This window comes from Melitaea cinxia, chromosome 23 (assembly GCF_905220565.1).
Source record: "Melitaea cinxia chromosome 23, ilMelCinx1.1, whole genome shotgun sequence".
Lineage (NCBI taxonomy): Eukaryota > Metazoa > Arthropoda > Insecta > Lepidoptera > Nymphalidae > Melitaea > Melitaea cinxia.
In genome coordinates, this window is record NC_059416.1 from 698646 (window position 1) to 715446 (window position 16801).

At 47.6% G+C, this 16801-nt stretch overlaps 1 protein-coding gene across 1 annotated transcript in view; it reads left to right on the forward strand.

Moving 5' to 3' along the window:
- The window catches only part of LOC123664913 (telomere length regulation protein TEL2 homolog), a 33402-nt gene extending 17251 nt beyond the window's left edge, over window positions 1–16151 (forward strand). The window contains exons 7-12 of the mRNA XM_045599282.1: window positions 7978–8059; window positions 8383–8525; window positions 9526–9712; window positions 10261–10466; window positions 11775–11888; window positions 13266–16151. Coding sequence (XP_045455238.1) covers window positions 7978–8059; window positions 8383–8525; window positions 9526–9712; window positions 10261–10466; window positions 11775–11888; window positions 13266–16012 — 3479 coding nt within the window. The 3' untranslated portion in view covers window positions 16013–16151. The remainder of the gene's footprint in view (window positions 1–7977; window positions 8060–8382; window positions 8526–9525; window positions 9713–10260; window positions 10467–11774; window positions 11889–13265) is intronic.
- The last annotated feature ends 650 nt before the right edge of the window (window positions 16152–16801 follow it).

Sequence of the window (16801 nt, forward strand, 5' to 3'; positions counted from 1 at the left end):
GGGAGTACAGCGACCGGGGGACCTCGTGGGGTGAGTGCCTTGTGGTTGTACTGAACGAGCTGGGACACTACACAGACCTCCTCCATATATATAGGAGGAGGGGGCGGCTGGGGGGAGTACAGCGACCGGGGGACCTCGTGGGGTGAGTGCCTTGTGGTTGTACTGAACGAGCTGGGACACTACACAGACCTCCTCCATATATATAGGAGGAGGGGGCGGCTGGGGGGAGTACAGCGACCGGGGGACCTCGTGGGGTGAGTGCCTTGTGGTTGTACTGAACGAGCTGGGACACTACACAGACCTCCTCCATATATATAGGAGGAGGGGGCGGCTGGGGGGAGTACAGCGACCGGGGGACCTCGTGGGGTGAGTGCCTTGTGGTTGTACTGAACGAGCTGGGACACTACACAGACCTCCTCCATATATATAGGAGGAGGGGGCGGCTGGGGGGAGTACAGCGACCGGGGGACCTCGTGGGGTGAGTGCCTTGTGGTTGTACTGAACGAGCTGGGACACTACACAGACCTCCTCCATATATATAGGAGGAGGGGGCGGCTGGGGGGAGTACAGCGACCGGGGGACCTCGTGGGGTGAGTGCCTTGTGGTTGTACTGAACGAGCTGGGACACTACACAGACCTCCTCCATATATATAGGAGGAGGGGGCGGCTGGGGGGAGTACAGCGACCGGGGGACCTCGTGGGGTGAGTGCCTTGTGGTTGTACTGAACGAGCTGGGACACTACACAGACCTCCTCCATATATATAGGAGGAGGGGGCGGCTGGGGGGAGTACAGCGACCGGGGGACCTCGTGGGGTGAGTGCCTTGTGGTTGTACTGAACGAGCTGGGACACTACACAGACCTCCTCCATATATATAGGAGGAGGGGGCGGCTGGGGGGAGTACAGCGACCGGGGGACCTCGTGGGGTGAGTGCCTTGTGGTTGTACTGAACGAGCTGGGACACTACACAGACCTCCTCCATATATATAGGAGGAGGGGGCGGCTGGGGGGAGTACAGCGACCGGGGGACCTCGTGGGGTGAGTGCCTTGTGGTTGTACTGAACGAGCTGGGACACTACACAGACCTCCTCCATATATATAGGAGGAGGGGGCGGCTGGGGGGAGTACAGCGACCGGGGGACCTCGTGGGGTGAGTGCCTTGTGGTTGTACTGAACGAGCTGGGACACTACACAGACCTCCTCCATATATATAGGAGGAGGGGGCGGCTGGGGGGAGTACAGCGACCGGGGGACCTCGTGGGGTGAGTGCCTTGTGGTTGTACTGAACGAGCTGGGACACTACACAGACCTCCTCCATATATATAGGAGGAGGGGGCGGCTGGGGGGAGTACAGCGACCGGGGGACCTCGTGGGGTGAGTGCCTTGTGGTTGTACTGAACGAGCTGGGACACTACACAGACCTCCTCCATATATATAGGAGGAGGGGGCGGCTGGGGGGAGTACAGCGACCGGGGGACCTCGTGGGGTGAGTGCCTTGTGGTTGTACTGAACGAGCTGGGACACTACACAGACCTCCTCCATATATATAGGAGGAGGGGGCGGCTGGGGGGAGTACAGCGACCGGGGGACCTCGTGGGGTGAGTGCCTTGTGGTTGTACTGAACGAGCTGGGACACTACACAGACCTCCTCCATATATATAGGAGGAGGGGGCGGCTGGGGGGAGTACAGCGACCGGGGGACCTCGTGGGGTGAGTGCCTTGTGGTTGTACTGAACGAGCTGGGACACTACACAGACCTCCTCCATATATATAGGAGGAGGGGGCGGCTGGGGGGAGTACAGCGACCGGGGGACCTCGTGGGGTGAGTGCCTTGTGGTTGTACTGAACGAGCTGGGACACTACACAGACCTCCTCCATATATATAGGAGGAGGGGGCGGCTGGGGGGAGTACAGCGACCGGGGGACCTCGTGGGGTGAGTGCCTTGTGGTTGTACTGAACGAGCTGGGACACTACACAGACCTCCTCCATATATATAGGAGGAGGGGGCGGCTGGGGGGAGTACAGCGACCGGGGGACCTCGTGGGGTGAGTGCCTTGTGGTTGTACTGAACGAGCTGGGACACTACACAGACCTCCTCCATATATATAGGAGGAGGGGGCGGCTGGGGGGAGTACAGCGACCGGGGGACCTCGTGGGGTGAGTGCCTTGTGGTTGTACTGAACGAGCTGGGACACTACACAGACCTCCTCCATATATATAGGAGGAGGGGGCGGCTGGGGGGAGTACAGCGACCGGGGGACCTCGTGGGGTGAGTGCCTTGTGGTTGTACTGAACGAGCTGGGACACTACACAGACCTCCTCCATATATATAGGAGGAGGGGGCGGCTGGGGGGAGTACAGCGACCGGGGGACCTCGTGGGGTGAGTGCCTTGTGGTTGTACTGAACGAGCTGGGACACTACACAGACCTCCTCCATATATATAGGAGGAGGGGGCGGCTGGGGGGAGTACAGCGACCGGGGGACCTCGTGGGGTGAGTGCCTTGTGGTTGTACTGAACGAGCTGGGACACTACACAGACCTCCTCCATATATATAGGAGGAGGGGGCGGCTGGGGGGAGTACAGCGACCGGGGGACCTCGTGGGGTGAGTGCCTTGTGGTTGTACTGAACGAGCTGGGACACTACACAGACCTCCTCCATATATATAGGAGGAGGGGGCGGCTGGGGGGAGTACAGCGACCGGGGGACCTCGTGGGGTGAGTGCCTTGTGGTTGTACTGAACGAGCTGGGACACTACACAGACCTCCTCCATATATATAGGAGGAGGGGGCGGCTGGGGGGAGTACAGCGACCGGGGGACCTCGTGGGGTGAGTGCCTTGTGGTTGTACTGAACGAGCTGGGACACTACACAGACCTCCTCCATATATATAGGAGGAGGGGGCGGCTGGGGGGAGTACAGCGACCGGGGGACCTCGTGGGGTGAGTGCCTTGTGGTTGTACTGAACGAGCTGGGACACTACACAGACCTCCTCCATATATATAGGAGGAGGGGGCGGCTGGGGGGAGTACAGCGACCGGGGGACCTCGTGGGGTGAGTGCCTTGTGGTTGTACTGAACGAGCTGGGACACTACACAGACCTCCTCCATATATATAGGAGGAGGGGGCGGCTGGGGGGAGTACAGCGACCGGGGGACCTCGTGGGGTGAGTGCCTTGTGGTTGTACTGAACGAGCTGGGACACTACACAGACCTCCTCCATATATATAGGAGGAGGGGGCGGCTGGGGGGAGTACAGCGACCGGGGGACCTCGTGGGGTGAGTGCCTTGTGGTTGTACTGAACGAGCTGGGACACTACACAGACCTCCTCCATATATATAGGAGGAGGGGGCGGCTGGGGGGAGTACAGCGACCGGGGGACCTCGTGGGGTGAGTGCCTTGTGGTTGTACTGAACGAGCTGGGACACTACACAGACCTCCTCCATATATATAGGAGGAGGGGGCGGCTGGGGGGAGTACAGCGACCGGGGGACCTCGTGGGGTGAGTGCCTTGTGGTTGTACTGAACGAGCTGGGACACTACACAGACCTCCTCCATATATATAGGAGGAGGGGGCGGCTGGGGGGAGTACAGCGACCGGGGGACCTCGTGGGGTGAGTGCCTTGTGGTTGTACTGAACGAGCTGGGACACTACACAGACCTCCTCCATATATATAGGAGGAGGGGGCGGCTGGGGGGAGTACAGCGACCGGGGGACCTCGTGGGGTGAGTGCCTTGTGGTTGTACTGAACGAGCTGGGACACTACACAGACCTCCTCCATATATATAGGAGGAGGGGGCGGCTGGGGGGAGTACAGCGACCGGGGGACCTCGTGGGGTGAGTGCCTTGTGGTTGTACTGAACGAGCTGGGACACTACACAGACCTCCTCCATATATATAGGAGGAGGGGGCGGCTGGGGGGAGTACAGCGACCGGGGGACCTCGTGGGGTGAGTGCCTTGTGGTTGTACTGAACGAGCTGGGACACTACACAGACCTCCTCCATATATATAGGAGGAGGGGGCGGCTGGGGGGAGTACAGCGACCGGGGGACCTCGTGGGGTGAGTGCCTTGTGGTTGTACTGAACGAGCTGGGACACTACACAGACCTCCTCCATATATATAGGAGGAGGGGGCGGCTGGGGGGAGTACAGCGACCGGGGGACCTCGTGGGGTGAGTGCCTTGTGGTTGTACTGAACGAGCTGGGACACTACACAGACCTCCTCCATATATATAGGAGGAGGGGGCGGCGGGGGGGAGTACAGCGACCGGGGGACCTCGTGGGGTGAGTGCCTTGTGGTTGTACTGAACGAGCTGGGACACTACACAGACCTCCTCCATATATATAGGAGGAGGGGGCGGCTGGGGGAGTACAGCGACCGGGGGACCTCGTGGGGTGAGTGCCTTGTGGTTGTACTGAACGAGCTGGGACACTACACAGACCTCCTCCATATATATAGGAGGAGGGGGCGGCTGGGGGGAGTACAGCGACCGGGGGACCTCGTGGGGTGAGTGCCTTGTGGTTGTACTGAACGAGCTGGGACACTACACAGACCTCCTCCATATATATAGGAGGAGGGGGCGGCTGGGGGGAGTACAGCGACCGGGGGACCTCGTGGGGTGAGTGCCTTGTGGTTGTACTGAACGAGCTGGGACACTACACAGACCTCCTCCATATATATAGGAGGAGGGGGCGGCTGGGGGGAGTACAGCGACCGGGGGACCTCGTGGGGTGAGTGCCTTGTGGTTGTACTGAACGAGCTGGGACACTACACAGACCTCCTCCATATATATAGGAGGAGGGGGCGGCTGGGGGGAGTACAGCGACCGGGGGACCTCGTGGGGTGAGTGCCTTGTGGTTGTACTGAACGAGCTGGGACACTACACAGACCTCCTCCATATATATAGGAGGAGGGGGCGGCTGGGGGGAGTACAGCGACCGGGGGACCTCGTGGGGTGAGTGCCTTGTGGTTGTACTGAACGAGCTGGGACACTACACAGACCTCCTCCATATATATAGGAGGAGGGGGCGGCTGGGGGGAGTACAGCGACCGGGGGACCTCGTGGGGTGAGTGCCTTGTGGTTGTACTGAACGAGCTGGGACACTACACAGACCTCCTCCATATATATAGGAGGAGGGGGCGGCTGGGGGGAGTACAGCGACCGGGGGACCTCGTGGGGTGAGTGCCTTGTGGTTGTACTGAACGAGCTGGGACACTACACAGACCTCCTCCATATATATAGGAGGAGGGGGCGGCTGGGGGGAGTACAGCGACCGGGGGACCTCGTGGGGTGAGTGCCTTGTGGTTGTACTGAACGAGCTGGGACACTACACAGACCTCCTCCATATATATAGGAGGAGGGGGCGGCTGGGGGGAGTACAGCGACCGGGGGACCTCGTGGGGTGAGTGCCTTGTGGTTGTACTGAACGAGCTGGGACACTACACAGACCTCCTCCATATATATAGGAGGAGGGGGCGGCTGGGGGGAGTACAGCGACCGGGGGACCTCGTGGGGTGAGTGCCTTGTGGTTGTACTGAACGAGCTGGGACACTACACAGACCTCCTCCATATATATAGGAGGAGGGGGCGGCTGGGGGGAGTACAGCGACCGGGGGACCTCGTGGGGTGAGTGCCTTGTGGTTGTACTGAACGAGCTGGGACACTACACAGACCTCCTCCATATATATAGGAGGAGGGGGCGGCTGGGGGGAGTACAGCGACCGGGGGACCTCGTGGGGTGAGTGCCTTGTGGTTGTACTGAACGAGCTGGGACACTACACAGACCTCCTCCATATATATAGGAGGAGGGGGCGGCTGGGGGGAGTACAGCGACCGGGGGACCTCGTGGGGTGAGTGCCTTGTGGTTGTACTGAACGAGCTGGGACACTACACAGACCTCCTCCATATATATAGGAGGAGGGGGCGGCTGGGGGGAGTACAGCGACCGGGGGACCTCGTGGGGTGAGTGCCTTGTGGTTGTACTGAACGAGCTGGGACACTACACAGACCTCCTCCATATATATAGGAGGAGGGGGCGGCTGGGGGGAGTACAGCGACCGGGGGACCTCGTGGGGTGAGTGCCTTGTGGTTGTACTGAACGAGCTGGGACACTACACAGACCTCCTCCATATATATAGGAGGAGGGGGCGGCTGGGGGGAGTACAGCGACCGGGGGACCTCGTGGGGTGAGTGCCTTGTGGTTGTACTGAACGAGCTGGGACACTACACAGACCTCCTCCATATATATAGGAGGAGGGGGCGGCTGGGGGGAGTACAGCGACCGGGGGACCTCGTGGGGTGAGTGCCTTGTGGTTGTACTGAACGAGCTGGGACACTACACAGACCTCCTCCATATATATAGGAGGAGGGGGCGGCTGGGGGGAGTACAGCGACCGGGGGACCTCGTGGGGTGAGTGCCTTGTGGTTGTACTGAACGAGCTGGGACACTACACAGACCTCCTCCATATATATAGGAGGAGGGGGCGGCTGGGGGGAGTACAGCGACCGGGGGACCTCGTGGGGTGAGTGCCTTGTGGTTGTACTGAACGAGCTGGGACACTACACAGACCTCCTCCATATATATAGGAGGAGGGGGCGGCTGGGGGGAGTACAGCGACCGGGGGACCTCGTGGGGTGAGTGCCTTGTGGTTGTACTGAACGAGCTGGGACACTACACAGACCTCCTCCATATATATAGGAGGAGGGGGCGGCTGGGGGGAGTACAGCGACCGGGGGACCTCGTGGGGTGAGTGCCTTGTGGTTGTACTGAACGAGCTGGGACACTACACAGACCTCCTCCATATATATAGGAGGAGGGGGCGGCTGGGGGGAGTACAGCGACCGGGGGACCTCGTGGGGTGAGTGCCTTGTGGTTGTACTGAACGAGCTGGGACACTACACAGACCTCCTCCATATATATAGGAGGAGGGGGCGGCTGGGGGGAGTACAGCGACCGGGGGACCTCGTGGGGTGAGTGCCTTGTGGTTGTACTGAACGAGCTGGGACACTACACAGACCTCCTCCATATATATAGGAGGAGGGGGCGGCTGGGGGGAGTACAGCGACCGGGGGACCTCGTGGGGTGAGTGCCTTGTGGTTGTACTGAACGAGCTGGGACACTACACAGACCTCCTCCATATATATAGGAGGAGGGGGCGGCTGGGGGGAGTACAGCGACCGGGGGACCTCGTGGGGTGAGTGCCTTGTGGTTGTACTGAACGAGCTGGGACACTACACAGACCTCCTCCATATATATAGGAGGAGGGGGCGGCTGGGGGGAGTACAGCGACCGGGGGACCTCGTGGGGTGAGTGCCTTGTGGTTGTACTGAACGAGCTGGGACACTACACAGACCTCCTCCATATATATAGGAGGAGGGGGCGGCTGGGGGGAGTACAGCGACCGGGGGACCTCGTGGGGTGAGTGCCTTGTGGTTGTACTGAACGAGCTGGGACACAACACACACCTCCTCCATATATATAGGAGAAGGGTCGAACGACCACGCAACAGATGGGTTTTATTTGAAACAAGTCTAGCTATGAAACAATAATTTAGCTATTAATAATTAAATTTTTAGTAGCACAAAATTACGCCCCTAAAGTCTTGTCAATCAATATTCTATAGGATGTAACAATTTTTACCTCTGGAGCGACTAATCGAAATATTTACAATTACATTGTATATATGTGTTCTTTTCATTTTGATTTAAAAATATTCATGCTACCCGAATCTCGAAATAATATATAATTATCTATATTTATATTACAAAGAGGAAAGGTTTGTTTGTTTGCATTGATTAGGCCGAGGAACCGATTTGAAAAATTGTTACATAGGCTTATATATATAGGAAAATAAAATATTTAGAATTTTTTTTTAAATACCCGTGCGAAGCCGGGATGGTATTCGAGTATAATATAAATTAAATATTAATACTGGACTGTTTATTCCTATAATGTGTTATTTTTTCGTTTACAGATGAGAATAAGGAGAGGAACGACGAGGATGATTATGAGAGAGAAGACTCGGACGGTGACTACGGACACCGGAAACCTAACAAGTTAGTTTACTGTGGTTTTTTTTGTTCTTAAATACAGAGAGAGAGGAAGAGGCAAAAAGAAGGAAGATTTAAAAGTGCCTTTGAAGATCTACTTCTTACATAGTAATATATATTTTATTATACTCTTAACTGAGGTAGGGATAGGATATATTCTGCTAGGAATCTGGAGTAGCCCGACTGCAATGCGACTGCAACGAGCTTGCAATGCTTCTGCTGTTGCAGACGTCTATAACCTATGGTAATCGCTTACCATCAGGTGATTCGTACGCTTGTTTGCCGACCTAATATAATAACGATAGCTAATATAATAACGATACTTTCAGAGAGAACGTATACCGTGACGCAGAGGTGTTAGAGGAGAGCCCGCCACGCGCTAAAGTCTCACGAGAGCCTCGCCCACTCAATATTAGTCTACGCAGCCCCGCTAGAGCTAAACCCGCGACACCCGCCAAGAAGATCGACTTGGGTACGTAACACACATTTACAAGGAACTTTAAATTGTTTGCAAACTATAATCTTATGTGTAAATGTTATATCTATTAATATGTGAAGCAAAAACTACACCTTTTTACGGAAATTGCGTGGACGGAGGAGTATGAAATTTCGCACACTTATATATATATATATATAAGTGTGCGAAATTATATATATATATATATATAGAGAGAGAGAGAGAGAGAGAGAGAGAGAGAGAAGGAGTGCAGAATACTAATTTTTATTAAATTATGCGTAATAACACATTAAATCTATAAAAATAAAACATTACACACACTACCATGTATTTGACACACACACATATGTACTCTTTTGTTTATTATTATATAAGTATAGTCTTTGACAACAGAACATTAATAATGTTCAAACTTATTACAATTTAAATTAATTATGGTCAAATTTAGACCATTGGGCGACCACTAGTAATAAATAAATGCTTCTCACTGGCATTGGCTGTAAAAGTACGGGGACTGGAAACACAACATACAAGCACAAACGCTCATATTGTGGTAGACATCTGTATGACTTATACAAATATCCGCCATTTGTGGAGATTGAACCTGTAACAACCAACAACAGCCAGTCCTATGACCTCTGACCACTGCGCCAACGTTTTGACCAATTATCTTTAATTAATTAATATAGTCCTAATGGCCTACTCTAGTGGGTGATGCCACTGTTACAAGTCTAATCGTTACTTATTTGCAGGATAAACCTTATCGACAGCTGGAACAGGTCCACATAAAGGTTTTAAACCAAGCACACGTATGAAAGCGACTGTGCTTCAGCCCACACGATTGAAATAAAACTTCTTTAGCTCCATCTAACTTATATCTCCCTCTCAACTTCCGTTCGTCTTGCTCGAGCACACTTCTCGTAACGCTCTCGTCACACATTCACCAGTTTACACCCTAAGTCAAAAAGCTTTACTTCAAAAATAATATAAACACGAACAACGATAATATTTCCAGGAGCCGCTGCTACATACGGCAAGACAACAACGGCAGCCACTGTTGACAACGCTCCAGCGACAAATAATTCTCAAGAGTTGCTGGACGATCTGTTCAAGACTTGTGGGGGGCCCGTCCCCACCCCCACCCCCACACCCAGTAACAATAGTATCTCTACTAACCTAATTGAAGATGATTTTAATCCCAGGTATGTTATTTTGGGAAAAAAAATTCTGTATTCTTTTTGATTTTTTGTTTAGTTTTAAGGTATTATAAATTTTGTTTCAGAGGTTTATTTTTTTATTTTAATGCTAATACGCATTCAGCCTAACATCCCACTACTGGGTCTAGGCCTCTTTCGGGGTATTATAACTTAATTTTTTTATTTATGTAAAAATAACATTGAGCGAGATTTAGACCACACGACTGAAGTAAAACTTACGAAACGTAACTCTCTCTCGTTATATCTTCACTAACTTATATCTCCCTCTCAACTTCCGTTCGCCTCGCCCGATCACACTTTTCGTAACGCTATCGTCACGCATTCACCAGCTTACTCCCCAAGTCAAGCGTGCGTTAAGAAGTTTTACTTCAATAAAAAAATGGTGTAATCAAATATAATTTGCACGCATACAAGGAACTTTTTTGTGAAAGATATATATAGTTTTAGTAGAATTTGTGTCACGTGATTGGATCTAAAATGTTTTACAGTTTTAGTAGAATTTGTGTCACGTGATTGGATCTAAAATGTTTCAGAGCGGAAGAAAACCCGCAACCGGGGAAAAACGAGGAATTCGGGGACTTCGCCGCCGCCTTCGGTGCTTCGCCCGCCGTCACCCCTGCGACACTTGCGCCCTCTAACATGGCAACACTGACGACGCTAGCGACCCCCACGCCTGCCTCCGACGGGGGTTTTGCAGATTTTAGTGCTTTCACTGGCACGACGCCTACTCCAGCTCCAGGTGAGTAATGAGTGCTCTCAAAATATTATATTTTATATGTGTTAATGGCAAACAAGAGTACGGTCCATCTGATGGTAAGAGGTTACCGTAGCCTATCGACAATTCACAGACTTCAGCGCTTATACTGACACTACACCTACTTCAATACTCGGTATGTACTTCTTATGGGTTGTTCATAAAATACATTCGAAAGTAAAGGAGGGTATCAGCTTAGCGTTACGATTTAGAACGAGGGAAAGATATCTGTATGCAATATTTAATCACGGGGAAGTGGAAGTGACTTAGCGATATGTATTTTATAGATATTTATAATTAACAAACACATTGTCGTCTGTGTGTAAGGTTTCTTAATGCCATAAATGTACATGTTTTACATTAAAAATATAATAGTAATAGTGTTTCGAAGGAAGATTTTTATGTTATGTGATAGAACTATATTTTCATTGCGGTTATATCTATATTGAACACAGATGCTCGACTGATCGGTCAAAATAGTTCAATATGTTTTGATTAAGATATATTTTTAATCGCATACATCACTTTATGTATAGTAATAAATTCAATGTAATGCCCATAAATGAAGACATCCTTCATCATTGTTGAAAGAGATTCAAAAAAAAAGTTTAAATTTTATAAATTATTTTACAATAACTAAACATCAAAATTATAATATGTACGATTTTATTTTTGTGCTACCCAAACATTTTTGAATATCATATCGAAAATTGACCGCTCCAGCGGGTTCGAACCCGCGTCTCTGACTGACCGTGTCAAAATTATAATTAACGTATTAAAATGAAGTTACAAACTGATTGGTTATATTGTTGCAAAGAAAATATCACCGAGCTACTTCATAATCATTATTAATAATAATAAAAAAAATCTTTTTTTGCCATAATATGGTATCAGGATATTAAATTAACTCTTCAACCAATGTACTCTACTGTGTATATATATATTATATTTTTTTTTTTTTGGTGTGAAAATATTAAATATACAATGTGTTATAAATCTAGCGTCCCTTCATTAACTGCGATATCAGAATTGATATTATAACCTACATATAACCGAACTTGTCCATTTTAAAGTTATGTAGTTATGCTGCTACCGCTGCATTTAGTACTGCTTCATATTTTTCACGTATAATTTCGGCTCTTATATGCCTCTATGTATCGCTATATGGCCCTAAATGTTAGGACGCTAGTTTAATAACACATTGTATAAACATTTATTATCAATCCAAACCATGTCAAGGATGAAATACCTACCTAATATCTAATCAAAATTTTAAATGATCGTATCTATTAGTTCCAGCGAACACCTCGAACCTATCACTCCTGACCGATCTGGACCCTCAACCCCTGAGCTTCGACCTTGACAGCATCAGCTCACAATTGGCTACCACAACATTACAGCCTACAGGTAACAAAGAACACACATACTTATAACACATGTTCCATTGGTTTGCAAAGTCACATAGCGTTAACTATATTATTAGTATAGGTGAGTTAACTGAAGCTGGTATGTGCATAGTACTCATCATTTCATCATCATCATGATGATGAGTTGATGATGATGATGATGATGATGATGATGATGATGATGATGATGATACTAGTTCGGCAAACAAGTGTACGGCTCGCCGCAACTGTAATTGCAATCATAACCATGACTTCATAAATAAATGTCCTGTTTTGAGTAATTGTTTTGTGATTATTATGAACAGTGACGTCATAGGACACGTGTACCAGCTTTGGTTAGTTTATCTACACACTTCACAAAGTATTGAAAACATTTTAAACATATGAAAATAGTCTCAGGACTACTTTACAGAATAAATTGAGAGCGCTATTTTGACTTTGTAATAATTGTATTCAATTTCCGTCCATTTATTACGTCACAAATATTTGATTCTTGTAACATGTCACATTTTTATGCTACTGTAATTTATTGTCACACACTACAATTTTATCTAATATTTATTTAATAAATTACTTGTTTTTTTAGTAAAAATTTTGTACATAATTGACAATAATTATGTTAAGTACATATTAATCACATAAGTTTGTTTCAAAGAATAATAAAACTAATTTCGAAAATTACAATTTAAGCAGTGCTCTGCTAACTTTTTTTAAATTAAGTTGTGACGTAATACGTGGATCGTCACTTGATTTATGCTACTTATTGTTAGAAATAACATTTAATAGAACTTATACACTTATGAAATACCCGTAAAAGCAAAAATACAGTTAAGTGTCTTATATTTATTAGTTCAGAATCCATTAGTAACAAGAGCTGTTGCGACCCCCTAATCATGAGAGTTGATATAACCCCCTATTCACTTCATTAAAACTTTAAATTAAATAAGCATATTAAGGTATTACAGTGTTTACGTTTGAATAATTTTGTCTTTTTTTTGTATTTTATTAATATGTAAATATTTTTACGTTTTTTGAGTAGAGTACAAATTAATTTTGTCATCATTCACACATATAATTTAGCTTACATTTTTTAATATGTATATATTTACGATTTTATGTAATTTTATATTATTTTCAAGATTTAAACTATGGATGTAGGATTAGTTGTGACACTGCTTATATATTTTCATTAACGATGTATACACCTTTACGTTTTATAATTTTTAAAATTTCTTATTTTAATAAAAATCCATAAAGAAACTTAAATTATACACGAAATATACGTGACATGAAGACAGATCGCCTAGTTAAGTGTAGTTAGAATGATTGTTGTTGAATCGTTTACTTTTGGGCACATTCAGGTATTCTTTATTTTCAGGAGACGGTACGGAGCTAAAGCACAGACACACACCCATGCAACGACGTCTTACCGAAGCGGTGAAACAACTTATAGACACTCTCCGAGCCATTGACAGGATAAAATCTCAAGACGACGTTTTAAATATACTTAATTCAATTGATATCGTTAAAAAATTACTCCCCGGACCCATCACTATACAGAAATTAGACAATACCGACCCCAGGATATTCGATAAAGAATTGACGGATCTGTATTCTCAACTACTCGGGACCATAGTCAGGGTTATATTGCCCCAGTGGCCCGCATTCAGAGATGAGGTTACTTATTTATTCATTATAGAGGAGGGTTTTTATCTCGGTCATGATATATTGACAAATCTGTGTGGTTTCCTGAAGCAGGATAGGAGCAATCCGGTCATTGATGGCTTAGCCCACATAGCCTTGGAATATACTAAAAGCGATGCGATTCTGGCCTCGATTATAGACTGTAGCGGTCGGATTCTAGAGGATTATGATAGAGATACGCTTCAAGCGGAGTGGGAATGCTACGTCCAGCTACTGGCCACGCTACCAGAGCGCGTAGCCAATAGACTGGAGACCAGGTCGCCTAAGGAATTCTCCCATGAAAACTATTCCTGTCTTCTCCTGTTCCATATTGTCAGATGTATAGACTATATGTCCGAGAGTAGCTTCCATCTTGGCACTCAGTATGACCTGACTTATCTTTCTCATTTAATGTCGAAATTCATAACAAATTACAGCCTGAGTAACGCGGAGGGCGTTTTCAAATTCATCGACATACTGATAGCCTGGACGGACAACCACAATACGGATCAGTGTAGATACGTACGCAGGAAATTGATACAGACTTTACTGGGCAAGTTGAATAGGCAAGCTATAGATAAAATGTCCCTAATCCTCCTTACTCGCAGTCCCATCGACTACAAAACTAAGGACCAAGCCATACGGAACGTACTCGGTAACAACTTAGACACAAACAAGGATTGGTATGATATATTAACCTTCAGGATACCATTCTACGTTCACCCTAAAGACTTTAGAGACACGAGGATACCAGAAAACCTTGTATACTACGTATCGACAAGCAAGAACTCTGTCCAAATTTTAACGGAGATGGTCCTTAGGCTGAGTAGGACGTGGGCAGATGTTCATCTCAATAACGTAGTGAATATAGACCATCACATGCATACTGCAGTACTTTTAATACTGGCTGTGAGATACCGCTTGGCGCTGTGGAGACGGAGACAGGGACCCTGGAACACCATGGAGCTCAAGAGGATCCTCTACAAGGGTATGTCTAAACATTTGGACATAGTGTCACAAGAGTTTCGCTGTGTGGGTACGGCCACTATCGAGTTAATCTTGAAAATGTTGCTTGAAGTAGATGACTCCGATAGGAAGGCTGTAGAATGCCTCAACTTCGACTTCGAGAAGTTGGGTCAAGTGTGCGTCGATATATTTAACACGTTACAGGCGGTCACCCAGAAGTGTCTCATCGATGATAAGTCCAAGAAACCCACTGCGGAAGCGAGGGTTATCGATCTCAAAAGTAACTTAGATGAAATAGCCGACAAAGTTTCGGGGAAAGTAGAGAAGCCTGTTCATAATACAATAGTGACGTGCGCCGTCAAGGGCCCCCAGCAGACTAAGGAAATAGTCAAGACAATTATATCTGCGAAACTGGACGCGCTAGAAAAAACTGGGAAAAGTGAAGACTTAGACTCTGACGATGATCTCCAGCCCTACGATATGAGCAACGACGTCACAGTCGCGTCGAAGAAAAAGCCGAAGTTCTTGAAAGATCTCATTGAAATAATCGTCGAGGCGAAAGATCTAGAATCATTCGAGGCGGCCGTTACGACCGCAGAAAATTTAATAACTAAACAGCTGAAAAACGAAAGTGAAACCCTAGCGATCGAACTTTTAGACACGTTCGTGCATTTGGATGAAAAATTCCATGTGGACGGCTTCAATAATATTAAATTGAAAACTTGCGTGGCGATAGTTTGTAGCCACCCTAAAGTTTGTGCTGAACACTTGTGTAAGGAAATACACGCCGACGTCGGTCGGTACTCGATAGCCACTAAAATATTCATGTTAGACGTTTTTACGGAAGCGGCCGAAACAATCGCCGACTTGAAGCCTGAAACTGAGGAAAAACCGAAGAAGGGCGAGACTCAGACCAAAGAACTACCGCGCGAAGAGATATTAAGGCGGCGTTTATTAAAAAAGACGAAGTACTACCACACGAAACGATCACATCCCTTATCAAAGGCGAAGAAAAACATGTTCGCAGCGGTCTCGGACCACTTCTTCTATCCTTTGATTAGTGGCTTCGGTTACCGTCAACTAACTTTGAGTCACCACAACATGAAACAGGATATTGACAAATTACTTCTTTTGCGATACATGTCTGCGGTCGGAACTATCATTCTAGTTTCCAAAAATTGTCCAAAATGCCCAGTATACTGCAGAGAGATTTTACAAATGGTCTTGTATTTGAGATTTTCCCCAGACCCGAAGATACAGACGGCTGTCCTCTCGATAATAGCCTCGATAGCTGTAGCTTTACCCGAGTCATTCTTAAAAGGCGAATACTACGAGGTTATGATGGAATTATCCTCGTGGCTGGTGGACTGTCTAACAAATGCCGATCTAACTCATCGACTTGGGGGTCCAAAATCCGACGCTGCCATTTTTGCTGCAGAAGTTTTGCACTTACTAGAATCCGTTCTCTCTGAATAATTCCAAGCTGTAATTAGTCGACATAACAGTAGTTCGTAAGTTTAATTGTAATTTAATGTTTCGTTTAGCGATAGTTGTCCTAATTCTCTGTAATACCCACCGTGATTCGGCGATCTGTGAATAAAATTTTTTCTCGACATTGACCTGTTCGTTATTTTTGTGTCACGTGTATTTCGAATAAAAATACAACAAAAAATTAGAATTTTTTATTTAAATAATCGATTATCGTTCTGGGTTCTAGTAATATTGTTACTAAACAGAAAGTGACCAGAGTGCCTAGTGCGAGTTTTGTTTAATCCGTCTCGCAATAACGGGCGTAAATTTTAACTTCATTTTGTATGGGAAATTCGGGATTTCAACCTAGTTCTCGCGTTTGCCGCTAGATGACTCTGTATCGATTGTATCGTATACTATTCTTTATCGTCAAGGCTGCACTGTTTAAATTCCCATACAAAATAATCTTCACGTATAAACGCGTTTCTGTCATGTTGCTGTGATTAAAACTCACACTAGGCACTCTGTTAAATTATCACATAAAAAATAGAGACGCATATCACATATAATTATGTGCATAGGTTAAACACACAAAATAACAAAGATATGACATCAAACGTTTAACCTACTTTGCGTGGCATTTACAATCACCTACACACGATAACTTCTAATAACCCCTCCTCTCCTACACTAGGCCTACAACCCACCCCGGTAGGTCTACTGCAGCCGACCCTAAGCACGACTGTGTCCAACAAAATAAACAACAACGCGAACAACAATATCAACAACAACACT